At 33.7% G+C, this 27,862-nt stretch overlaps 1 protein-coding gene across 4 annotated transcripts in view; it reads left to right on the top strand.

The window, feature by feature from the left end:
• Positions 1-27,862, top strand: part of Vps13D (vacuolar protein sorting 13D) — a 561,523-nt gene that overhangs the window by 36,791 nt on the left and 496,870 nt on the right. For all 4 annotated transcript variants that reach the window (XM_089241869.1, XM_089241867.1, XM_089241868.1 and 1 more), the window contains exons 10-14: positions 1,579-1,679; positions 7,106-7,277; positions 21,936-22,034; positions 24,682-24,820; positions 26,943-27,253. In XM_089241869.1, the coding sequence (XP_089097995.1) occupies positions 1,579-1,679; positions 7,106-7,277; positions 21,936-22,034; positions 24,682-24,820; positions 26,943-27,253 (822 nt within the window). The remainder of the gene's footprint in view (positions 1-1,578; positions 1,680-7,105; positions 7,278-21,935; positions 22,035-24,681; positions 24,821-26,942; positions 27,254-27,862) is intronic.

Here is a 27,862-nt window from a genome sequence, read left to right as displayed (position 1 = left end):
TTCAAGTCTGGTCCCATTTGGTATATATGCAAAATTTGGCGACGATCAATCTAAAATTGTAGATTTGTATAGAGAACATACATACACACAGACAGAAAATCAATTTTATATATATAGATTAAGGTATCCGACTACATTGAAAACGTCATTTTGGAAGTAAAAATATGGATTTTCACTTTTTTATTTTTTATAAAAGCCCTATTTGTTGTAATTCCAAAACTGGCCTTGTTTTGTTTATATGGTGCTTAGAATCAAAGTTACGTTCACTTTAGTGTTGCGTTTTTACATACAAGAAATACGCGAGTAAAGACTTTAAACGTGTTTTACGAAGAATGCTATTTTTGACATTTTACTTGACTTTGTGACATGATTTGTGAAACTTGATGCATTGCATCCTTACGAAATTTTAATGTGATATTTTGCTATATATTGTTGAGGTTATGAACCAAAATCTAAAGTCTATCACATATATTTTTTGAATTACAGTGTTTTATAGACGAAATGTAGGATGAAATTTCAAAAAATTCACACGTACTTGAACATATTTTGGTGTAACTTATGAACATATCACGCAATCCTTTAAATTTTGGTTCATAACCTTCAACATTACTGGCTAAATGCACTGTGAAAATCACAAAGCATTTCATTGATAAAATGTTTTGCAATCGTGTTTCGAATATCACATGAATTTTGCCTAAAATTTGACATAAAAACGACTTTTTCATAGAAAATATAATAGATAGAACAAAATTTGTCACTGTTTTTGATATTTCGAGACACTTTCTATCAAAAAATTTATTTGAAGTTCACTCTAGAACCATTTTAAAGAAAAGTGACAAGAAAGGTAGTCGGATACCTTAATAGCTATGCGGTAAACACAAGTTTTTTCGTCAGCAGCTTTGTATTTTGAAGTTTTTTTAAATTGCTTCCTCCGATTAAATATATCTTCAGAAAGAAAATATAAAACTTTAAGCTATATAATGCTTTTAAGAGTTCATATATCCAAGATTATCAATCACTGATAGCATCCAAGAAAATAAACTTATGTTTTATGAACAGTATGTAGATGTGATTTCTCTATTCTGCATGGAAAGACTGACATGGAATTATATTATATTCTGCTCAGGGGCAACACAGAACCTGCCTTGGGGGAGGGGGGGAGGGATAATGGAACTTTGTTTTAATTGATTAAAAAAAATTCAATTTTTTTTTTTTCACGAATTTTTTTGGATCCAGACTATGAGTACTGGGGGGAAAAGACTTCTGAATAACAGTCCAAGAATATAGACAGTTATTTGCTGTTTTCTAAATATTTTTTGCAACTAATGCCTTATTTTAGCGTGAAGTTATAGTAGAGTTTTCAATAATATGAGGTAATCTTGGTCCCGTTTATCAAGACTATTGTAATTCTTACAGCCCTATTCTTACGCAAATAACCTTTTTTATTTCAGCTATAAATATAAACTTTTATTTTTCCATACAAATGAAATAGGTAATGGTAGGTATTTTCTCAAATTTATTTTGTGCTATGTATTTTGATCATTTTTTTTTTTTTTTTTTTTTGTTTATTATTTTAAGACTCAGTACCAACAGTTGCTAGACTGGGAAAAAGGATTCAATTATCTTCATCTAAAATGGGTCAATAGAAAATTCAGACCTAGTACAAGTGTATCCCACAGGTAATTTTCATACATAATTTCTAAAAACAAAACGACAAAGAAGAAAAAAAAATGGTTCTATAGAACATATGTAATGATAAAAGAATAGCCAAATAAAAACAATGAGTTGATTTTTTTTTGTCAATCGAGGGGGGTGGGGCATAACACTATGTAACACAATTTTTTGTCCTTGGTTAGCAGACCACTTTTCCCAATAGCTGATGACTAAAAATTTAGCAATTTTTTATTATTTAACGTTTGCTTTTGCAATAAGTGGGAGCAAATTTTTTGTCATTTTGGGGAAATACCTGAAAAACAGGACTACTACTTAACCGAACATGCACCTCGTATACATTCCTCTATGGAATTTCTAATGAATTGGCACATGCTGGAATGTGTTCTGGGTATATGCTTGGCCCTAATGTATTTATGTTGTTGAGTTGAGCTTGCTTCGTGTCCATGGTGGAAAAACCGGACTGTGAGTTGTAAAGTAATATCATGAAAATATTTTGTAATAAATTACAGCTTTTTCCTAGAATTACAAATTTACGTACATAGGCCACAACAATTGCCTGATATTGATCTTGTACATCATTGGTACCCAAGAGTTATAATACTTCATCGAAACTGTAGCAAGACAATCAGTCATCAAAAGGTCCAATTGCCCCCATTATCAAAACCGAAGATACTCCAACGAAAAAATTGCTGATTTGTGACCAAAACCTGCAGATTTCTTTATCGGATGCTATAATCGGAGTCAGTCTCTGTTTATTTGGCATTGTGTCATGAGATATTAACTCTACTGTAAACCGATATGCACTACTGGATACTAACAGTTTGGTCATTTCACATGACTGATTTCTAAAAAGTACTAATGCTGCCATTATACATAAAAACTTGTCACAGTTTTGTCAGTCTTTGATGAAAAATCAACAGCATTATAAAATGCCTAAAACATTATCTAAGTTTTCTGTGATAAAGATTAAAAGAGGGGTTTTATTGGATTACAGTAAAAAATGTGGAATACAAAGAACTTGTACCAAAAAAGTGAGACTGATAAAGAAGCTTGGGTTATCTGTTCATGTGCACACACGTGTCCTTTTTCATTAGAGTTTTATTTTAACTCTCATTTTATTTTTCATGAAATGTGAATATATTCTAAAAGTTATTTACAGTTTTTAAAACTATTATCAGTATGAAAAGTTCTGTCTTTTTCAATGTTTCAGGCCAAGCAAACACAGAAATAATTTTTACTCAAGGACAAAGAAAAACATTTTTTTGTTATGGGTGTTAGATGTTTACTGCTATAGGGAAGTTATTATTAAGGACAAAATTAACTCAAATTGAAGAAATGTTGAAAAAAAATTTCAATGCTAATTCTAACGTATTAGGTTGCTTCCTTAATACTTCTATAATTCCAGCTGTATGCTGCTATAGATATCATTGAACATCTAAATTTTTCTAAGGAGAATCGAAAAATGAGGGTGTTGGTTAAGAAAGGGTGAAAAAACACCATAAGTTCTTGTTTTCGTTCCAGTGCATTGGACACATCAAACCTATCAAATGCCCTCCCCAATCTCCTAACTATGTTGTCTCGACTTATTTTTGTGGGGGGGGGGGGGCATATCTTAATGATATTGTGAATGTAACACCACCAAAAAATAGTATTGTTAGTGTGTTAACCACTATCTGTATTACTGAATCTAATTAATGCCTTTGTACCTCAATGCTTCACATTCACAACCATGTATTCTCTGATAAAAAAAAATGCTTGAATTAGTGCTCCATCACCATCTTGAAGTCTGTCATATTATTTCTGAAACATTCTGTATACAGTATGTCCCTGCACTTTACTGTAAAAAAATAAGAGGTGTGATAGTACATGTCAAGGCAAACAATTTTTATAATAGAACCCTGGGAGTCAACCCACTTATTCAAGGTATACTTGCATTGCTCTATTCTAGAACTTCCCAAAATTTAGCCACATTACTCATAATGAAAAAAGTAAAATTTTAGTCTTTAGGCAATCGCTGAGGAGAAAATATCCTCCCCATCTAAATTTATCTTTTTTTGGTGCAAGTGCCTTAACCCTTTAAGCGGCATTGACGAGATATCTTGCCTGCTTAAAATCCAGAAATTTTGACATTGGTAAGTCCAGATATTTTGAAAAGTTGATTTCTTGATGGGATACTTTTCACTATGTCCCTTTAGTTTGCACCTGCTGAAATTGGAAGAAAGCTTACTTCATTAAAAAAGATGACATTTTGAGGGTGGTTTGATAATTTCTGCTGTACCACTTAAAGGGTTAAATTGCATGTTATCATTGTGTTCGAAAAGTTCTGGGGAACCTGACAGTTTTAAATGCTTACAGTGAATGATCTGCGAGATGTTGACCTGTTCTCAACAATTGTCCCACAGATAATGATAAAAAAAATTAACCACATGTTTCGATGCTTGGACGAAGTTACATTAAAGGAGGAGAATTCACTTGAAAATAATTTTTCCTCCAGTACCTTTGATCTGGCCAATCTTCTTCACGCATTTAAGATTTTTTTCTTTTTGGTGGCGCTGACATCACGTTGTTTTAGTTTTTTACCATTATTTTTCTGCACTTCAGCCAGATATCTCAAGGTTTACGCATGTGATAAAAAGGAGTTTTTAAAGTTAATTTTTTGTGGTCGAGGAATACACATATTTCAGCAAAAATTTCATTACTCATGATATTTCAACATAATTCAGAGAAAATAAGGAAATGTACAGTACCCACAACTTTTAACCGAACGATGGCATTCTGTTGTATTTGTTGTAAAAAAAAAGAAAGTAGCATTCTTCTCTTCATTTAAGATCTTCCATGAGTGTACCAAGTTAATTTTTTCTTAGGGGGGCCATCTAGATGTTGAAACAAGGTCCAACTTTTGAAAGTTCAATGGTAACCCCATTTTTTTCTTCCATATTTCAATTTAGAATCTCAAGAAATGCCGAAATACCAAATTTCATCAATTTCGAACAAACAATTAATGAAATATAAATTATTGAAAAACGAGTGATGTAATGTTAAATAGAAACATCTTGTTTTTGACCATAATTGCCGAAATAATATAGGTATCTCATTAATTTTTATGTTACATGATAGACTATAACATGCCAAACATAATTTTGTTACTCATTTTGAATTTGGTTTTTTTTAAAATATGAGTTATGAATTAGTAAAACATATTTTAAAAATTTGTGAATAGAAACCTACATTAATTTTTACTTCATTCGAATCGGCATAGTCGAAAACTCAACAGAATTAATTTTCATTCCAATCTGGCCTCTATTTCGCGAGATATTAGCGATTATATGAAAATGACTACTTTTAGGGACCATCTACTGGATATAAATTTGAAACTCATTGAAAAATTTCTCATGACAAATTATGCGAAAATGTTTAAATATGAAGCTCATAACTTTACTGAAATAGGTAATTATTGTTTTAAGTATACAGTGATACGATAAATAAGTCATCCATCCAGGTTTTTTTTTATTTTTAAAAATTTGAGTAAGCAAATAAACTATGAAATTTAAAATTTTTTCACTATTTCAGAAATTTGTTTCATTCCTTAGACAATATTCATGAGCTGAAATGGTAAATATAATAACGTGCAAAGAATTCACATATTAATACCATACAATTAGATTGATGTTAATATTTATGGAGATAATAATCAATAAATAACTGTTCTCCCAATAGCGTAAATCATCTTAGTGTACACCAAGTTTAGGGTAGTGGCTATTGGTGGAGTCGTCTCTGCTAAAACCACAGCATTTCGTTTCATCCGTATTTTTTTAGCATTAAAAATTCAGGAATTGCAAAATGAAACCAAATTATAGTATAAAATAGTGTAATGTGCAACGGAAAATTCTTATATTTTTTTCTTAATTATTGTCCCACAAACAATTGCTTTGTGACACATCGTTTGAAATAATTATGGTATAAATATTCGTTCAATCTCGGATATAAAGTCACTAAAATGAAGAGTAATAATAAAAAAAGTTTGTTTTTCACCTTCATAAAATAGAAACTATTTATTTTTTAGCATCACTAAATCCAAGCACTCGCGTAGCATATGCAGTATTTATCGTTCGAAACTTGTTTGGTGTGTGTTTTTTCCCCCTACAATCAACCTCGAGAAATTGTTTCTCAATGTTGAGAGCATCCCCAAACACATTTTCACTCATATCTCTCTCATTTTTATACTTACGGCAATGAAATTTTATTTTTAGGATAAATGCAATGCGATAAATCAGATAAGATGGAAAAAAATAAGGGTTTACATTGAAAATTTTGAAGTTTGAACAATAATAAATATGTAGATGACCCCCTCATTAAGAGGAATTACACATAATCAGATAGAATATCATGAACCATAATTTTTGGTGGAAACGCTTCATTCTACAACTTTTAGTACGCAAGATATCGCCATCGTTTTGTTAAAAGTGGTGGGTACTGTACCTTGATTCCTAAAGTACTGAGAATTAATTAGAATTATGTTTACTTCCCACCAACATTAATTATTACTTGTATAAATGATTTTTACAGTGTTCAGTTAAAATTACAGTCAGGTGTTGATGTATGTATATCCCAATATATATACGATATTTTCAAAATATGGTACATGATATTTTTAGTCAGAAATTTGATATTTTTATGGTTAAATGAATTTTATTTATTCATAACTTATTTCATCTTGCAAATAAATAGGCAAACACAGATTTCTTCAAAAGTAAAAATATTAGTTGTTAATGGGCTGATATTCTCAGTCCAAACTGGGTATTAATTAAAATGGGCATGTGAAAAATAATAAATTATATTGTGCTTATACCTCTACGTGTCACTTCCACCTATACAGTCCACCTGGGTTCAAATCCCACCAGCGGTTATTTGGGCGGTTATTCCCACCAGGTGGAGTTTGTTTTCTGTGGATCCCAACTTTGAGGTGCGAATGCGAGCTGATCTCTCCATTGAAAGTCTCACTATAGACAGAGCAACAGGCATACAACAGTATATCCAATCATTACACTTCACTAATAATCAGAAATATAGATGGCAGCATTGAAAAATCAGACAACACTGGACTGTTAGATACACACACTTTGTTCAGACTCTGCTACAAAGGTAGGCTGGAAGAGATTTCAGCAACAGGGTAAGTCCAGTTCATTCATTCTTATGCAGTGCAAAAAATGTTCTAGTGAGCTGTACCATCCCTAAAAGTTGTTTATCTTATGATTTTAGAGTCGCCCTATACATTAAACACCTGATCCATTGCATCACAGCATCAGTTCTAATAAATGCTATAATTGAATAAGCACAGTATAAGATTTCATTAACTAAATATTGCGACGTGAAGATGCATTTTGCTGTATTTATGTAAGAAAAAATAGAAGTGTTTTCTCAATTTTTGCAGCCCCAGAGATTGGTGGATTTATGCAGTATCATCTCATATGAAACCTGTATGGGAAAAGAATCATTCAAAAACATGGAATTTTGTGCTAGAGCGTTCTAAGGAAATGACTGATTATGTTAATATATACCATCAATACTTGAATAACTCAGATAGCCTCAGTCCAGAAATGAAAGTGAGTGACTATTTATATTGAACATACTTTTTCAATGTTGATCAAAAAATTTATTAGTGTGTATCACTATAACAAAATAGAAATTTAAAGAAAGAATTAAGCTTTGACAACAGTGCATAATGAGAACATTCATAATGAGGTGTTTAGAATTATGCAGAAAGTCAGTTCCTGAAGACTTTGCATCAGAAAAATGACTAAACTAGAACTCGGATGCATACACGGAAAAAAATTTCCACACATTCTTTTTACAATAATTAAAAAGTTCTAAGCATCCAAATGAGTGTCTGAAATATAAGTGGTATGGAGTTGATTATTTCGTTGATCATGTACAGCAGTGGTTGCTATGACACCCACCTAGCCTGACCTCAACGAACAGAAAAATTGTACATGCATTATTTGTCACATAAACTGCTATACCGATCTTATTGATCCTGTGGTGTTTTCCTTTATATATGGGTGGCTGAAGAGAATATTCTCATGTGAGACACCCTTTTAACTCTCCCTCTTGCCTATAAGCTGTACCAGCAGAACGACCCTGAAAATTAATAGTGGTCTTCAGCCAGATGAAATGCATAAGAAATTAGATTTCTCTGTGAATCATTCCATCCGATATATTCATTGTCAGAATTTTACAGACAAAACATTTTCTAAATTTTTCTGTAGTTATTTCTTCTTTCACCTCTAAAGGGCAGCTCTCCGGAGAGCTGCCTTTGTATGTTACTATTAGAATTTTTGTATTACTTGTTTTCTTTTGAATTTTATTGGCAACACCACATCTTTTCCTCAGTCACAACCACCTAATTGAGTTATACAGTCAAACTAGGTTAATTCAAAGTCCAAAGGCACTGGAAAAGTTTGAATTATCCAATTAATCTATCCTGCATCCACAATGACTATAAATTACAACTTAAAAATCAACTTTCACATACGATAATAATTATCAATCATAGGCACCAGAACCTAGGGCTGAGGCCATTTGAGGGCTCCCCCAAATAAACTTTGTAAAGGACTGATGACCCCCCCATTAATTTCTGAAAAGGCAATGCACCCTCCCTCTCCTGCATACACACTTGAGTCCCATATTTAGGGTATCCCATCAAGACTGTCCAAACTCTGCACAGCCAGTTTCCTCATTTTTAATACATAAAAAAATGCCCAAAGAACTGTACCTGTGTGCTCATAGGTTTTGAGAAAAATGTAAAAGAAAAGTATGACGTCATATCTGGTTCAAGAAAAAAACGTGCAGTCAGCCATTCCACGGCTCGTGCATGCATTCCTTTATATGTGCGGTAGACATTTTGAACATCTCCCTATGTAAACATATGCAAATACCAATGTTCATGTTTCCAATAAAGTTTTTTTTTCTTGCACCGAATACGAAGTCATACTTTTCTTTTGCATTTTTCCTCGAAAACTATGGGTCATACAAGTACAGTTCTTTGGGCATTTTTTATGTATTCCAAGCTAGGAATCTGGCTGTGAAGAGTTTGGGCAGTCTTGATGAGACACCCTGTATATGAGACGACCAGCAACTTTCAGCTCCCCAATGTTTTCTTCATGTTGGCACCTCTGTTATCAATTATTAAAATTTTATCACAGTTACGAAATTGTTTCCCAAGTTTTGATGACTTATTAATTATAATAATTTATCTTAGCTGCTACAGTATTCTACTGTTCTGGAATCGGCATCACTGCAGAATTTCTTGACCATGTTCAAAGCCTGATTTACGGAAACAGTTTATGATTATCTGTTATGAAACTGTTTTTCAAATTTTGTTTATCATTCTTATGCTATCAAGGAAATATACTTTCATTAACATATTTCAATTTTTTCCAATTCTTTCCTATACTTCCCACACTCTTAATAATGACAAAGATTTGGATTTTAAGAGCTACACCTTGATCTATAGATGAAAAGCATTATCAGTATTAAGTGGTATAAACAGGGGTGGAAAATCTGTTACAATTGCTACAATTTCCAGCCGTTTGCTACATTTGACTACAAAAACGTATTGAAATTCTTCAATTCTGCTTCATCTTGCTCCGAAAACAAAATTTCCCTTTAAGATACTTTGAAGTTGCATCACAATAGAAGCTGACTTTTTGATAACATCATTTGTCCTCCCCACAAATTGATTTCTTGGGCCACAAATAGAATTAGCTAGAGGCCTCTCCCCAGGATTTGGCGCCCTGGCTTCCGACGTGTAAAATAGGGTCAAATATTATGAGAATTGCCACTCATCTGCAGAGCAATGAAAAAAACCTTCAATCGTTCTTCCAGCTGTTTTTTTTACGAAAAAAAATTGACTCCTTTGATTTATGTGCTCCTTACTTTAATTATTTTTTAAATTGCATCGATATTCCCAGACTGGCTGTATTTGGCAAAACATTAATGTATCCTTTAACAGACTAGAAAAGTTTGCAAAACAACGTATTATCACACTGGAAAAACAGCAATGACAAATCTGTTTTCACTATCAGGAGTTGAGACGCAAAAGTTGTCGATAAATTCAGGATGTCTGTGATCATGGAAAAGTGACGAAATCCAGGAAAAAGTAAACAAAATGAGAAAAGGGTAGCAAAATAACTAAAAAATAGGGAGTGAAACAGATGTACTCAAATTGAATTTTTTGTGAAAATAGAATCATTCTATCAAATTTCTAATAGTTTAATCATTATTCCATTGTTTTTATTTCTATAGTTTAAGTTAAAAATAAAGTCTATAGTTTTTAATCTATCAAATTTCTTAGAATTTCTAAAAATGACCCATTAAAAGGAGTTATCTCAAAGTATGGTGAATCAAATTGAGGTAAGGATCAAGAGCGAACTCAAAAAGAAACACTTATCATTTTCAATATGAAATGAGTAAATTCTGGTTAAAGAAGCAAGATCAAACGTTCAAAAATGCTTGAAACAAGAGAACAAAAGCACAACTTTTAGACTTGCATCAGTGGCAAAAACAAGAAAAATAATTAATTTTCTAATGAGTGTTTCAAGTCTCTCCTGTAGTGATTTTTTTTCTTGAATCAGTGATTACCAAGTCTACAAACTAAATCTAAAACTCTCATTTCAAATTATTTTTGAATTCTGAAATACAATATGTTAAAAATGTGTCTATAAATATGTTTCTCTGTTAAATGTCTCTAAAGCCTCTCATTTGTTGATATCGTGGAGAATGTAAAAATATAAATATCAAGAATTCTCTCAACATTTTTTATGATTTAAAAATTGAAAAAAAAATTATTTCTTCTAGAGGAAATCTCTGTATTTTGTGTCTTGGGGAGGTGGTTTTCCTCCTCCTGAGCCTTACCCCCTCTTCTGAGCTGAGATAACACTGTTTTTTAAAGTAAAAAGTAATTCTGTGCATGCTACTGCACATATGTATATAAAAATTGTGTATTTTATTTACTGCCAAAATTTTAAAGTGCTACAAAAACAAAATGTTTGCTGCTAAAAAAAATCAAATTTGCATTTTCCACCCTTGTGTATAGTCCCGATGCACTCCAGCTGAACAAATTTAAAATGGGCATATTAAATTATCAAAAAAAAAAAAAAAAAAAATGCAACCCCCCCAACAAAATAAGAGTAAGAAAAAACATTTTTTTTTAACTTTTATTAGTCTTAAAAAAATTTATTTAACAGCTTGATCGAGAAAAGCAAAGTCTGGCTTCTTGTAGAATTTCTCAGACTAGGTTTGACCATACAAAAATACAAAAATCATGATTTTTTCCCTCTAACTTCAAATTATCCAAAAAATTTTAAAAAGTTTGAATTAAACAAGAAATTTCAACATTAAAATTAGAAAACTCAAGGGGAGCTTGAAAAGTTAGAATTATCCAAAATTTAAATTAGTCAAGTTCCACTGTGTTATTGTTACCTCTCCCTTACAATAATGCACATGATTTGCTCTTACTTTAGCCTTTTCTGATTTTGTTCATTAATTGTTATTTTTTATTTTAATCCCATGTTCAGAAATTTATTTTATGCTAGCTATAATACCCGGCGCTACCTGGGGTTTCTTCAATTAGGATTGGAAAAGTTACAAACCATTATCAAGAAATAAACTATTTATACAAAAAATTGCCACGTTTTTAAGACAAATAAATTCAATTGGTCGAATGGTCGACGCGTTTCGGCTCTTCCATGGAGAGCCGTCATCAGGACCTTGTGGTCAGAATACACACGAATGAGTCGTGGAAGAGTGTTGTTTACGTCTGGTCGTCCGAAGAGTTCGCCTTTGTATTTGCTGCGTCCGAGTGGTCTTTGGATGCGAATTGGGGAGCCATCTGTTGTAAAGTGTTAAAAGTTTTGTCACGACTGAGGTTAATAAAGCCTGTCCAAGCTGACGAAATAGGTGGTGTGTTTCTTCCATCATTAACGAGGAAATTCTGGCATGTTCTGATGAAGTATCCCTCGAGAAAATTCAATTCAGAATTGTGTGTTGCTTTTTTAAAAACAAACGCTTTATCAAAATCAAAATAATGTGAATGTTGCCAACAGTGTTGGGCAATAGCCGAATTATCCATCCGTCCCCCCTCAACATGCTTTCGGTGTTCGAGTACTCGAATATTTAGATTTCTTCTAGTTTGGCCAATATATCCATTTTCACAATTCTTGCATGGGATGAAGTAGATGCCGGATTCTTTGGAGGGTGAGATAGGATCTTTCAGATGGGAAAAGGTGAGTATATTTGTTGGCTGGAATATTGTATGAAAGTCAAATTTCTTGAAGATAGAAGAGATCATGAAACTTGAAGAAACGAATGGAAGAACAACGGTATTAGAAAACTGTTTTGAGTCAGCTGGGAGCAGGTTCGTGGTGCATGTCTGGGTCATTTTTCTGAGGACCTTGTCGATGATAAAAGGTGAAAAACCCCGATTAGAAGCGATGTCACGAAGGATATTGAGTTCATTCTGGAGGGAGGCTGAATCACTGCAAAGTTTTAGTGCTCGATGAACAAAAGAAGAAAATGCCGAAAGTTTCTGATTGGGAGGATGAAAGGATTTTGCATGAGGTGGCATGGAGATAGCGAATGGCTTACGGTACACAGATGTATGAAATTCAGTGTCTGTCTTTTTAATGAGCACGTCGAGAAAAGGCAGCATATTATTTTTTTCCATTTCATAGGTGAATTCAATATGTGGGTCAATAGAATTCATAAAATTGAATAACTCAGTGACCTTAACATCAGTTTCATCAACTAAAGTGAATGTGTCATCAACATACCTGATCCAAAGTTTGAAGTGGCGGGTTTCCAAATGTTCACCGTCGCAATCTTGCTAAAATTGAATTGGATTTGTACAAACTGCATCTCTCTCTCGCACATTCTCGTGATGATTTCGCCCAGCTTGACGCAAGATCGTTCCACCGGGCACTTCACGTGTATCGCCAACATCAAGAAATTTTGGATAATAAGTTCACTCAGCTTCTTGCAAGAAGTTCTTCGAAAAAAAGTTCTCATAAATTTTCTGACTTCTCGAATGCTCCAAAAGTTGTCAATCTTTCGAGTGAAACATTGTCTGGTGCCCATTTGAAAGTACTTGAATACGGACTTAATTTCGCATCACCTAGGCCTCATTTTTGTCCTACAAAACTTCTTGCGCCCATCGAACGGTCGTTTCTCAACAGTAAACTTTCTCCCGATCAGAAAGAATCTCTTCGGCACTTGATTTCCTCTTCAGTTTCGGCCAATCGAAAAACCATTTCTTCACCATTTGAGAAATCTGAGATCTCTGCCATTCGAGAACTTAAAAGAAACAACAATATTTTCATCACTCAAGCTGACAAAGGTGGCCAAATTGTTGTACTTGATAAATCCATGTATCAAGAGTCGGTTGAAAAATTAATTAGCGATGGACCATACACTTGTCTCAATACGGATCCAGCTCCTACCCTTCTAAAATTGGTTCAAAAGAAAATCAATCAGACTCCCATTCTACATTCCTCGACCAAGAAACGCATCTTTCCATCCGCCGCAAACTGCGGGAGACTTTATGCTCTTCCAAAAATACACAAACCTTCATTTTCAGTAAGACCTATAATTTCTTGCATTGGATCACCTACGCATCAACTTGCTAAATTTCTCGTTGAACTTTTGTCCCCTCTCTGCAAAAAGCATCGTTTCACAGTAAAGAATTCCTCAGAATTCGTTTCCATCATCCGCAGCATTCAACCAGATAACGCTACAATGATTTCCTTCGATATCAAATCCATGTTTACTAACATTCCCATCAGCGGTGCAATTTCTTTCCTGAAACAACGTCTGCAAGAATTCCACTTCTCCTCGATTGAAATCGAAGAAATATGTCAACTCACCCAACTTTGTGTATCGCACAATTATTTTTCAGTGTTTGGAAAGTTTTACCGCCAAACAGAAGGTCTTGCCATGGGCAACCCACTCTCGCCTATCCTCTGTGACATATATATGGATTTTTTCGAAACAAAACTTTTGGAAACCCGCCACTTCAAACTTTGGATCAGGTATGTTGATGACACATTCACTTTAGTTGATGAAACTGATGTTAAGGTCACTGAGTTATTCAATTTTATGAATTCTATTGACCCACATATTGAATTCACCTATGAAATGGAAAAAAATAATATGCTGCCTTTTCTCGACGTGCTCATTAAAAAGACAGACACTGAATTTCATACATCTGTGTACCGTAAGCCATTCGCTATCTCCATGCCACCTCATGCAAAATCCTTTCATCCTCCCAATCAGAAACTTTCGGCATTTTCTTCTTTTGTTCATCGAGCACTAAAACTTTGCAGTGATTCAGCCTCCCTCCAGAATGAACTCAATATCCTTCGTGACATCGCTTCTAATCGGGGTTTTTCACCTTTTATCATCGACAAGGTCCTCAGAAAAATGACCCAGACATGCACCACGAACCTGCTCCCAGCTGACTCAAAACAGTTTTCTAATACCGTTGTTCTTCCATTCGTTTCTTCAAGTTTCATGATCTCTTCTATCTTCAAGAAATTTGACTTTCATACAATATTCCAGCCAACAAATATACTCACCTTTTCCCATCTGAAAGATCCTATCTCACCCTCCAAAGAATCCGGCATCTACTTCATCCCATGCAAGAATTGTGAAAATGGATATATTGGCCAAACTAGAAGAAATCTAAATATTCGAGTACTCGAACACCGAAAGCATGTTGAGGGGGGACGGACGGATAATTCGGCTATTGCCCAACACTGTTGGCAACATTCACATTATTTTGATTTTGATAAAGCGTTTGTTTTTAAAAAAGCAACACACAATTCTGAATTGAATTTTCTCGAGGGATACTTCATCAGAACATGCCAGAATTTCCTCGTTAATGATGGAAGAAACACACCACCTATTTCGTCAGCTTGGACAGGCTTTATTAACCTCAGTCGTGACAAAACTTTTAACACTTTACAACAGATGGCTCCCCAATTCGCATCCAAAGACCACTCGGACGCAGCAAATACAAAGGCGAACTCTTCGGACGACCAGACGTAAACAACACTCTTCCACGACTCATTCGTGTGTATTCTGACCACAAGGTCCTGATGACGGCTCTCCATGGAAGAGCCGAAACGCGTCGACCATTCGACCAATTGAATTTATTTGTCTTAAAAACGTGGCAATTTTTTGTATAAATTAAAACCAGGCAAAGTTACTCATTTTTTGTGATAAAATAAACTATTATAGATATACTGGCAGCATTTAAGAAGTGACAAACCATTGTAAAGGCATATATATGTCTGAAACACATTATTTTGGAACCATAGTAACCAAAGTAAACATTCCAAAAGTCATTGTTGAGGCCCAGGAACCATTGTTGCCCAACAGTTTTTTGCCCATTTCAAGCATTTACAAGTCTGGTCTCACTTGGAATATTTGGCAACGATCTGTCTAAAATTATAGATTTTTATGGAGAACATACATATATATACACAGTGAGACAAAATTTAATATATATAGATATAAGGATATATTTCCTTAATGCTATAAAAGGACTATTTATTGGAAACAGATGTCAATCTTGACCATATGCTGTGAGAACAAAAAAAATATATATTGATGCAATTTTAACACTAGGATTACAGAGTGGGTCAATTTGACCCAAATCAAACTTTGTTTTCATTTGTCTCAAACTTAAGCACAGATGATAAAAAAAAATTTCATGACTTTTCATGATATCATATGAATTAACAAAAATTTTATTACCTTCACATTTTGTATTTAAGGGCTATAAGTACTTATTCCTAGAATCACAGATTGGGTCATTTTGACCCAATGTGCTATTCTTTAAAAAAAAGGGTTGTAAGATTTTCTTTAAAGTAGTGGGGAACTTTCTAAAATGTATTTCTAAATGAAGATGAAGAAAAATACAGGTCTTTCAATGTCAAGGCCAAATTATTGTCCGAGGAGATGATCTTTTTTCAATGAAAAAGCAGCTAGTAGAGCTGAAGATTTTTTTCTTTGTATCTTAAATACCTGGTATTCTGATGGGACTCAAGAAAGGTTTTGGGAAAGTAAAAACTTAGTTCTAGAAAAATTGTGTAGCTGAAATTTCCGTTGGCAAACAATGTTAGAAAAAAGGAATAATATTCTGGCTTGCAGTTGAGATTGACACCAAATACGTTTAGAACAGATTTCCAAACACCTTGGGGAGGATCAGTGTCCAATGAATCTCTCTCTTTTAGAGCATGTAGTGATGTGATTGATCAAGACATTTGAGAACAAGGGCAGAAATGTCACAATCAACACCTTTTTCATTACACTGAAGCTGGCTCAAATGCTAAAAGCCAAAAAAATATGAACTCAGTTAGAATGGTGAAGCAAAATTGAAGAGAAATAAACTGTCAACATACAATTGTCAACATATTCCAACATACTTGATATGAAGAAGAGGAAACATCAAACAGAAATCACAATGTTCTTTCAGAAAGCATCACCAACAACCGCTGCACCCTCTTTCACATTCCCGCTTTGTACCTCTGCGTCACCCTTCTCTTCTCATAATGTTCAATAAACGAGATGAACAAAAAACCCTATGTTTTCGGTTATTCGCGGATTTCCGTGTTCGCTGTCACCCCAGGAATGTAACCCTCGTGAATACGGAAGGCCGAATCCGCGAGTTGATGCTAAGAGTTCATCCTTACAACAGGATGAACTCTTCATCCTGTTGTAAGATTTCCGAACATGTTATAGCAAAGGAAATCCACGCTCATTTAGACACTCCATTAACTTTTTTTCTTTCTCAATCAATACATGGCTTCAGACGATCCCTTTCTATTACATCCCAACTGTCCCTTTTTATCCATGACCTTTCCAAAGACATTGATAACAAGTTACAAACCGATATCATCTTGGATTTTTCTAATCCAGGATAAAGTTCCGCACAATTGACTCCTCCTTAAACTTTCAAATCTTGGTCTTAATGTACAATTGCTCAAATGATTAGAAGCTTTCCTAAAAAATTGTAAACAATTCATTCATTTTAAAGATCATGATTCACCTTTTGCCACTGTAAATTCAGGTACTCCAAGGAGTGGTTCTCTCGCCTTTATTGTTTTTAATATATATAAACAATCTTCCTTAAATCCTCAACTGCACCACTAGATTTATTGCTGATGACTGTGTAATCTACCCCACAATTAATCACAAATCTGATCAAGAAACTCTCCAACGTAATCTTGTTTCCCTCTCAGATTGGTGCTCATTTTGGCATATGCTTATCAATCTATCTAAAACAGTTTTCATGAGAGCTATTCGTAAAACTCTTCCCCTCGAATTCTCATACTCGATCAATAACGTAACCATATCCCAAGTTTCTCAGTTTAAATATCTGGGAGACATAATCTCAGCTGATCTCTGTTGGAATAATCATATTGATTATGTCTACCAGAAATGTCTCAAACTTTTCCCTTTGCTGCAACCTCAAAAATTCGACTTGTGACGTCCAACTTTTCTGCTACCAAACTTGTATTTCTTCTGTTCTTTCTTATGTAGCTGAGGTCTGGGACCCCCACATCTCTAGTAACATCGATAAACTTGAATCTATCCAAAATAAATCTGCCCGCTTTAGTCTGGTCATCTTTTAGTTCAATTTCCGATCTTAAACTCAAACTTAATCTCCACCCACTCGCTACTCAGACTTATCTCCCACTTAGCCATGCTTTACAAAATTATTCATGGTCATTTAAATTTCAATACGTCCAGTATTCTGACTAAACCTTCCTATGTTTCCAATAGACTTGACCACCCCAAAAAATTAAAACCTATTTTTTCCTCTATAGATTGTTTTAAATTCAGTTTCTTTCCCAATACCATAGTTGAATGGAACAAGCTCCCCCTCTACTATTTCTAACTTACTCAAAATCTCAGATTTCTTGTCAAATGTTACAAAGAATATGTGTTCAAATCTACCGCGTTCTCTTGTATAGGCCTTGGGGCAACAATGTTGCATAAATAAATGCAGGAAAAACAGGGGAAAAAAGTTTATCATGACAAATCACCATCATCAACCATTTTCTATCCACTGCTGGATGAAGGTCTCATGACAAATACAGTGAGATATAAAATATGTATATTTATAGTTATATAATTATCATAACTTAATTTATAGTTGTGGTAGGCGATTGATTAGTTTGCAAAATAACTTTAATCCTTGATTTCAAGATCTTTATAAAAAGAAAAGTTGGGTGGTAAAATTAGAGAAAAATATAGCAATGTCTTGGGAAATGAGACATGCTCATTATGCAATCTCCAAAAATTTCTTCCCTCTAATTTTATAGAATGCTGTTTCGTCTACAGCAAAATATTTTATCATGTGACAAGCTATACAGATTTTTCCATTGGCACCTCTAAAACTGCTTTTTTCAAGCTTTGATGTTTGCCCACTTCTTAGTTTCAAAGTATCCTATCATTGAAGTTTACGCAAAATTTGGTCTGGATCCATCCAGCAGTTCCCTGCATCAGAGGTTTTCAGGATTTTAATTTCCACAAAAATCTTGATGGCTATGAAACACTTCCATATAATGATATTGTTCAACCCCAGAAAGGCTCCTGTAGGGCTCTGTGGAATACAAGTTAGAAACCTATGTCCTATGTATGTGAGTGGTGCACAGTGTTGCACGAAAATGTGATGTAAAATTGGTGCAGAGAAATGAACCACATACAGTAAAATTTGGGAATTTCATAGAGAATCTTCATATGTGCATGGCTGGGGATATGAGGCTCCCAGCATCAATGACAGACCAGACTGATCTGATGTACATTGTGTGTATATATATATTATACACCATGAATTCGACCTATTCGGCCAAACGAAGGGGGGAGGGGTGATGCATGAGCCCAAGTAAATCATGAAACACCTCACCAACACCCTGTCCTATCTCAAACCGTTTTCGAGTTATAGTGGATAATTGATTATAGAAAAAATGTGACAAATCGAAAAAAAACCTGCATTTGTGAAGTTCTTAAGAGTCCTACACATAAACTAAGCACATATTTGGAAAGAACAGGAAAAATCATATAAGATGACATCATTTTTATTGAAATATCTGGGTTTATTAACAAGCTGCAAGTTCTGAAAGATTGGAAAAGTTCAGAATCGAATTACTGCCAAAATTTTTAATAGTTGATTCTGTAAACTCCCTTGTGACTACAATCTGTCAAACTTACAGAAAACTTGCCTATTGTACCAGCTTTCGAAAGAGCCTACAACAAATTGTATCAGTATTCTGGTTCAAGAGAAATTCAGTCTTTTGACCACAATACATCACTGAAATCAACGTTTGTCGAAGTAGATATTCAATGAAAATTCAGAATTGGCGGTTAAAGATTTGGGTGAAAATTTTTGATTTTGCATTAAAAAAATCCTTTAAGGTGACATTACCTCTGTCTACATGATACCTGTATTTAATGGCGAGCTTCAAACACTAAGAGATTGGTAAAGTCAAAAATCGAATTTTTGCCAAAACCTACTAAAATTACTTTGATGAACGCAGATTTCAGTGATGTATTGCAAACAAAAGACTAAATTTCTCTTAAATTATAAAATTGATATGGTTAATTGTAAGCTCTTTTGAAAGCTGGAGCTATGGACAAGTTCTTGGTGAATTTTACTGATTTTAGCTAGAAGAGTGTTTGCATAATTGGCGATAAAACTTTTTGGCGACTATTCAATTTTGAACTCCAATCTCTCAGCGCTTGTAGCTTAATTAATCCATTAAATCCAGATATTTCAATGAAATTAGTATCACCTTATAGAATATTTCCTGTTCTTTCTGAATATGTGCTTAGTTTTCATGTCATTTTTTCAAAAACTTCACAAATTCAGATTTTTTTCAGACTTGACATATTTTTTTTCCATAATCGAATGTACACCATATCTCAAACAGTTTGGGATAGGACAGGGTTGGTGGGTTGGTGGGATGTTTCATGATCCACTTGAGCTCATCTATCACCCCCATTTTGTTTGGCAGAATAGGTCAGATTCACCCTGTATATCATAGTTTGGCAAGGGTTACTTTTCATCATGGCCCCCACAGCCTGGAACAGGGCCCCTGGATGGGACCAGACCAGACTTTTCACTGGCCCCTTTATAGGGAATTTATGGCGTGAAAAAATAAAAAAAATGATGAGAATCGTCCCGGGCCCCAGGGCTGCAGCCCTGTCAGCCTCCCCCTTGTGGGGGGGCCATGCTTTTCAGTAAAAGTTTTTTTGTTTTTTTTTCAAAAGTGATTGTTTTTATTACATATTTTCAGCCTTAAATAACTTTTTCTACTTTTATGAGCTGAAAAAAGCAACTTTGGTTGCTCATTTTGATAATAAAGACCTACGACACTTATTCAATCACTTGCATTAAAATATCCATGTATTAATCCATTTTATGTCAGACGTTTTTATTTTTTGAGATGAAGAAAAAGTAATTTGACATTGCATAAGCACATTAAACCTCTTCTATGAATTTTTTACCACTTATATGCCCAAGAGAAATCTCTTAAAATATGAAAATGGAAATTACAGCGATATCATAAATTTGGGCTTTCCAACTGGAGAATTTCATGAATTGCACAGGCATGATTTCTGGGAGTGTTGGAATATTTTGAAACAAATTTGTGTCTCATGCAGTAATTGTAATAAATCTTTGATTATCCATGATCATCTGTTATTAGGCATAATCATCAATCACCTCGGTAAGTATCAAAAGTTTTCACACATTTATCACTTTTCAGTGACTATGCATAATTCCTGAATGGATTTGGTAAGTATGATAAATATAAAAGAAATCATGTGAAAATATTACTTAAATTCAATCACTTATCACGCACAGTAGTTCTCAAATTTTTGTTACCCTGGCTCCCTTGTCTGATTCATAGTTAATTTTTGCGGCTTCCCAAAATAATTTCATTTATAAATGAACTTTTTTAAAGCATATAAAATAACATAAATCAATATCTCCAGCTTGTTTTGATGCCCTGACAAATATTGGCAATGCCCCTAGGAGCCCCAAAACACTTTTTTGAGAAACACTGACTTATCAGTATCTCCTTTAAACAATATGTACACTATGCATATTTTGCCATAAACACTAAGTTAAATGGAAATAAGTGTTATAACCCTTTAAGCCTGAGCTTGAACGATCGTGTGGGTGAAATACTTAACAAATATTCATGTTTTCATAAATTTCCCAGTCTTAAAAGGATAAAGATAAAAAAGTATCAATTATCATCATTCATGTAATGTTAGCTTTCTTCATATTTATCATTTTTAAGCATAATCAGCATCACCGATCGAATCAATCACTTCAGACTGAAGTTTGAGCAAAGAGTCTGGTAAATTTGAGTAATTCATTGACTATTTGTCATATTTACCAATATGAGCTAAGGATTATGCATAATCACCAGTAAATATAACATATCTGCCAAGTCTCCTGAATTTCTACTCTATCTCCTGGACTCCCAAAAAATTCTTATATCTCCTGAATTTCACCCGTGATTGTAAGAAATTCCCTATATTGGGGGAAAAATTATTCCCCAGGAATTTACCCAAAAAAAACCTGCTTTGTAAGCATTGTATCACCATTTTGTCAAATCAAAAAAATATCTCATTTTTGGTGAGAAAACACAAAATTAGCTAATCAGCAATCGTCAATCCGGCCTTTCAAAATCCAAAATTGGCACGATCACGTGTTCTGCTTTATACATGTGTTCCGTTTTGGGCCAATGAAGATTTTTTGGTTTGTGAGATATGATTTTTGAGAGGTTATCTAAGGATTTTAACGTTACTGGTTGGCCATGATTGGCGATGGCTTAAACAGTGTCACGGTTTTTGCAAAGGGAAAATATCCCTAAATATTCCATTTTACTAATCAAAAATCCCTAAAATATTTTACAAGATCTCTTTTACATTTATTTTTGTATGGAATTTGGAACCGTGCGAAAACCACCAGAATTCTCATTCACCAAAGTTGGCAGCTATCATATAAATTTGCAAAATTTATCAAACTTACCAAAATTGTGATTTATGCATAATTTCAGACTTTATCTCATTTACCGTATCATATATATGCATAATGCAGGTATCTCAGTATCACTTTTTTTTTGTTTTCATCAAATTTAGTCTTGAAAAAAAATTAACTCTGTATACTTTCTTTCTTCATTTAGGACAGAAAGCAATTCATTGAAGCAAAATTAGAACTTGAAATACTTCTTGCTTTGCAGAAATTGGTAATGAATAAAATTGATCAAGAGAACTCTGCAATGGTGAGTCAATACATATTTCAAATCATGAAAGTTCACTTGATTATTTTGGTTCATCAATCAATTTATTTATTCCTCTTAGTTCTTGCTGTTAAAAAAAATCTATTAGTCATGTTTTCTAATATTCTGAAATTTTCTTCTTTGATCAGAATAATAATGATGATCTTTCCTTCAAAAGTTTTTTGAATGAACATCAAGTCTAACTATCACAGGTTACTATAACTATCTAACTAACAGGTTAAGTCTAACTATCACAGGTTATGGAAATCCATTCAGATTGCATAAAAAGTATTATTTATCGGCCAGAAGATGTCCCAGTTACTTATGATAGTCAGATCCAGGAATCATTGCAGAAATTCAACTACAGTAGAAACAGTTATCCACACTTTTTTTAACAACTGTGGAATGTTCAACTATAATAATTATAAATGAATTATATATATTTATATAAATGAGAGACTATAATAATTATAAATGAATTATATATATTTATATAAATGAGAGACTATAATAATTATAAATGAATTATATATATTTATATAAATGAGAGACTATAATAATTATAAATGAATTATATATATTTATATAAATGAGAGACTATAATAATTATAAAATAATTCATATTTATTAAGACACTATCCTTCTGAAACTTTCATCCACAGTTTCTGCTGGATATTGCAAGAGCACTTGTATTTTATGTGGTACTAGCTATAATACCCGGTGCTGCCCGGGTTTTCTTAAATAAGACTTTTTGGATCATGTGATATCTCCCTGTTTCTTTGAGGGACATGCAAACCGTGTCTAAGTTAACCAATATGGCGACTTCCTGCGAACTCATGAAAGAAACAAATCTAGATTTAAAGAAACTTAGAAATGAATATATTTTTTTTTTCTTTTTTTTAAGGCGCTCTAAGTATTTCGATTCCCCCCCCCCCCCGAACTTCAAGTTATCCATCTGCCTGTTTTAGCTTCCACAAATTCTTAAAGTTGTGGAATTTTTTAATGCACTTTTTATGGACCCATAATTAATTTTAAAATATCCTAACCCACATGAATTTATGCAGTTGAATATCAAAAGACAGTACAGATATATTAATTTTCATGCTTGAGAAGATATAAATAAAAAGTTGAAATCAATGTTACTGCGTGGATATCCAACTTAAAAGTAGGTCCAGTTAATTACTTCATATTTATAATCTCCTGGGCTTCTCTAAGCGAACTCAATATTTCAAAAATCAAGAAATCGATACAATTTTTTAAATTATAGATGTGACAGAAAACCCCACCAAATTTCCACATTTCTACAATGAAATCTACAATTTTAACGTTGGTTTCTATAAGGATCACCTTTTTCCTGACCCTCAAAGTGATGCTGATGATGATTATGACGTCTATTCAAAAAGCCTCATTACTGGGAGTATTGAAAATGTGGTAAACCATTATAAAGGCATAAACTATTATACATACACTGGCAGCGTTAAAGAAGTGACAAACCATTGTAAAGGCATATACATGTCTGAAACGCATTGCTAGGGAACCACGGTAACCAAAGTAAATGTTCAGAAAGTGATTGTTGAGGCCCAAATTCCATTGTTGCTTGAAAGTTTTTGCCCATTTGGGGCATTTGCCCTCCTCTGGCGAAATTTTAAAGTAGCCTATTGTTCAAGTTGGGATCCATTTGGTATATATGCAAAATTTAATGATGATCGATCTAAAATTGTAGATTTGTATAGAGAACACACATATGCAGAAAATCAATTTTATATTTATAGATGAAGGTGTTTCATCATTGTTTGGCACTGTATATTTTAATGAATTTGCCTTTGAAACTGAACAAATAAAATGATATGTAATGCATACCTAAGATGGTATGCTCACTGATTTCAAAAAATATATATGCAAACAAAAACACTTTATCGACCATGTTATAGGACATTACGCCTATTATAACATTTTTAGCCTTTTAAGTGGCTTGATATACAGTCAAACCTCGTTAGTGCGTCACCCGGTTAAAACGTCACTCCGTTTACCGGGTCATTTTTTGGAAGTCCCAATTGTCCTCAGACATGAATTGGCACAGCTATGGCTTACTCCGTTTAACGAGTCACTCCGCTTAATAAGTCATATTTTTGGTCTCACAAGAGTGGCTCATTAACGAGGTTTGACTGTATTACATTTTTAGCTTACATATTCACAAGGAGTATGGTGAGATTATGAAACTATAAAAAAATTTCACTATAGGGTAAGATAAATATCACACATAGGTAATTAAAAATAAGCAACCACATGCAGCAAACTTTATTTCGACAGTCGCTCGCTTGCCACCTGAAATTGGTCACTGAAGATCGGGAATGCCATTCACTTTCCACTCATTGGAATCAGTCTTGTTTCTGGATATGGCTATGCTTAACCTTTCAGTTGTTCTTATCGCTGCCAGTGGGTAACAAGTGTAATGTGTTTCAGAGTAAAGGAAAATTGAGCCTAGTTTATAACTACTTTGTTGTGAAAGTGTACCAAAAAGATTGAAATTGGTGGATGTGTGCGAAAAAGTAAACATTTATTTTAACTAAATTTCATGGCTCTATGTAGTTTTTTGGCATTTTCTTTTTTGTCAATATAAACTTGAAATTCATTATGTATGTTTATTTAGCTTTCTACAGATAAACATTTTCTCAGCAAAGGGTTTTTGCAATGGCTTTTTCCTAGTTGGGTTGGATGGTATACTGGTAGCTCAAGTGAAAGCAAGGACTCACTTAGTTCAGAATCTCCTCTCAAGTCATCTACGTTAGGTAAATATTTTAATGTTTATGTGCTCTCCTCATAAAACACAGGTAAACAAGGTTTACTAGAATATATGAGGGAAAAAAATTTTCCCCCACATTAATGTTTTTTTTTCCCAACTTTCCTCAGATTTTTAAATTCAAATATCTCTGTGAATATTGCACTTAGAAATGTGGAAATTTTTTTTGCTGGCCTATGGGAAGACAAAGCAACAGCGTTCTCATTGGGTTTCTTAGCAGACATTGACTGTCTAAAAAGTTGTTTTTATTTTTTTTATGTTTATGATACCTAAAAAAGTTGTCATTTAAAGAAACCGCATGTTATTTGAAAAATTCGGAAGTATACTCCTAAAGTCGACAACTAGAGTTATCACAAAAATTATAACTTTGCCTGGTTTTAATTTATACAAAAATTTACACATTTTTAAGACAAATAAAATTTAATTGGTCGAATGGTTGACTCGTTCCGGCTCTACAATGGAGAACCATCATCAGGACCTCGTGGTCAGAATTCACTCAAACCAGTCGTGGAGGGGTGATGTTTATGTCTGGCCTTCCGGAGAGTTTGCTTTTGTATTAGCTTCATCCAAAGACCACTCGGACACAGAAAATACAAAGGCAAACTCTCCTGACGACCAGACATAAACATCACCCCTCCACGACTCGTTTGTGTGAATTCTGACCACGAGGTTCTGATGACGGCTCTTCATTGTAGAGCCAAAATGCATCGACCATTCAACCAATTAAATTTTATGTTTTAAAAACTTGTCAATTGTTATATAAAGTTACAGAGTTAATCCTGTGGATAAACAATTTGAATCACTCTGTATAACAGTATTACTCTCTAATCCCGATGCACTTATCATAGTGCAGTAGACTTCATCTAATTTAGCAGGAATTGGGGGGGGGGGGTTGATGACTGAAAAGTCAGATAGGCTAGAGTTTTATAAATACTCACTTCCTACTCCCCCGTATTATTAAAAACATTACTTTTATACCAAAATCTGCTCTTATTTATATTTTCTGATTTCCAAGTACAGACGTGTACTTAATAATGTGTGTTATGTACCTCTGAGCTGTACTGTCTTAAAAATTTACTACCAAAAAAGGCAGTTCAAGAATAAAAATATTGCACAAGTTTTGAGGTAAAACTTTATAATGTCTAACTTAATTGCAGGAAACATAAAATCATGCATACTGTATAACCATGTTTTCAATGGACCCTGTGGGTCTGTGGGATCATTTTTATATACTATTATTCAATGAAGGACACATTTAGTATGACATGAATGTCGCTCTCCACTTGTTAACACAAGATATACAGAAGACTGGATGTTGTGAAGATATTTATTATTTGAGATGTTAATTTTTTAAGGAAGGAAAAAACTCATCTCTGCCTCTACCGGGAGTCGAACCCGGGTCCATCGAGGGACCCGGGTTCGACTCCCGGTAGAGGCAGAGATGAGTTTTTTCCTTCCTTAAAAAATTAACATCTCAAATAATAAATATCTTCACAACATCCAGTCTTCTGTATATCTTGTGACACATTTAGTGTTGGGAAATTGTAATTTATTACTTCAATTTTTTTTATATGTAGATTATGAAAAAACACATTTTGGATTTCATGGGGAGGCTGACCTTCACAAAAGGGGGGGGGGGTCCACTTCATCAAAAAGGTTGGGAAACACTGCTGTGCAGTACAAATATAGCGGAACTTTGGTTAACAAGCTCTTAATTCATTCTGTGAGTATGCTCGTTATACAAATCGCTCATAAAAGGTTTGTAAAGGCCTTTTAGGTTCCAGTGCCAATGAGGTGCTGTATTTAATGAACTTTCAATTAAAATTTAAAAAAATATATATTTTTGAGTGATTATTTTTTTTATTGTACTATGATTATGTTGTTCTAGAAGGGGTATCTCTTACCCCATGGTAAAGCTGAACATCACTACTGACAAGCTTTAAGTCAATGTTGGCATGTCTGTATTTTAATCTAAATAAGTATCGAGTTTTCAAGTCTATCAAAAAAAATTTCATTTTCTGACATGCACCATATAATGATAGGTAACTCTGTGTATTTTTAATTATTTTTTTTTTCATTTTCCCCTTTCAATCAAAATTTTTGTTTCACAGAAGAAGAGATCTTGGTTGCTCTGGACAATGCTACTGATGATGTCACTTTGACCAAAAAAGATGTCCTTTTTGCTCAAATCAGCTTCACACTTCAACAAGGTGTATTCTCTTTAATATGCGATACAAATTCTTCTGATGAAAAATCTGACAGAGCTATAATTGAAATTGAGTTCACAAATATGACCACAAGATTTGAAACACGACCGAAATTGAAGTCTATGCTGTTTGAGATGAAATTAGGTGCTCTTTTTGTTCATGACAGAGTTTTCAAGGACAGTTGCTTCCCTCAAGTTGTTGCTCCTCTAAATAAGGTACAAATTTTTTCTTTCTATTTAATTGGGTGAAATGTAGAATGTCATGTCTGATGTGATAAATGCATTGAATCATATTATCTATATTAACTGATAACCATAATTTTTAGTTTTAATACAAGGTGCATTGTGCATAAGAACTTGTAGTAAAATTAAGAAATATAGGTACAGTAAAAACGAATTTGTTCGAAGCACCTCAGTAATTTTTATGATGAGCATGTGCCAATGATAAGAATCATCACTTCCGATTCTCGAAGAGAAGGAAAAACTAGTGTTTTGTAGAATTCTTTTGATGTTCAGTTAATACAGTAAAACCTCGATAAGTCATCACCTCAAGTTATCGAAAAATCTGTTTTGTGTCTGGGAAGCTCCAGAGAAGTACTGCTTTCCTTGCTGAAGGTCAATGATGATTCCAGCATCTATTAGAAAGTCAGTTTTCCTTTGATTTAGAGCAGCCCCATTATCTTGGTAGGAATCACATTACCTTGGACATTGATATCCACAATCTTAGTTAACTATATTTTTGTAGGTTATAAGAGTGCTGAATTGCCAAACATTGTGTTGATTCTTCGAAATTCTTTCCCATTTTGCAACAATTTCTTTCCGAGT

The sequence above is a fragment of the Pholcus phalangioides genome, unplaced genomic scaffold (assembly GCF_987345545.1).
Source record: "Pholcus phalangioides strain wild (caught in Gottingen) unplaced genomic scaffold, Ppha-v1.0 ptg000014l_1, whole genome shotgun sequence".
Classification (NCBI taxonomy): Eukaryota; Metazoa; Arthropoda; class Arachnida; order Araneae; family Pholcidae; genus Pholcus; species Pholcus phalangioides.
Note: the sequence above shows the minus strand (reverse complement) of the source record. Positions and strands in the feature narration are given on the sequence as shown.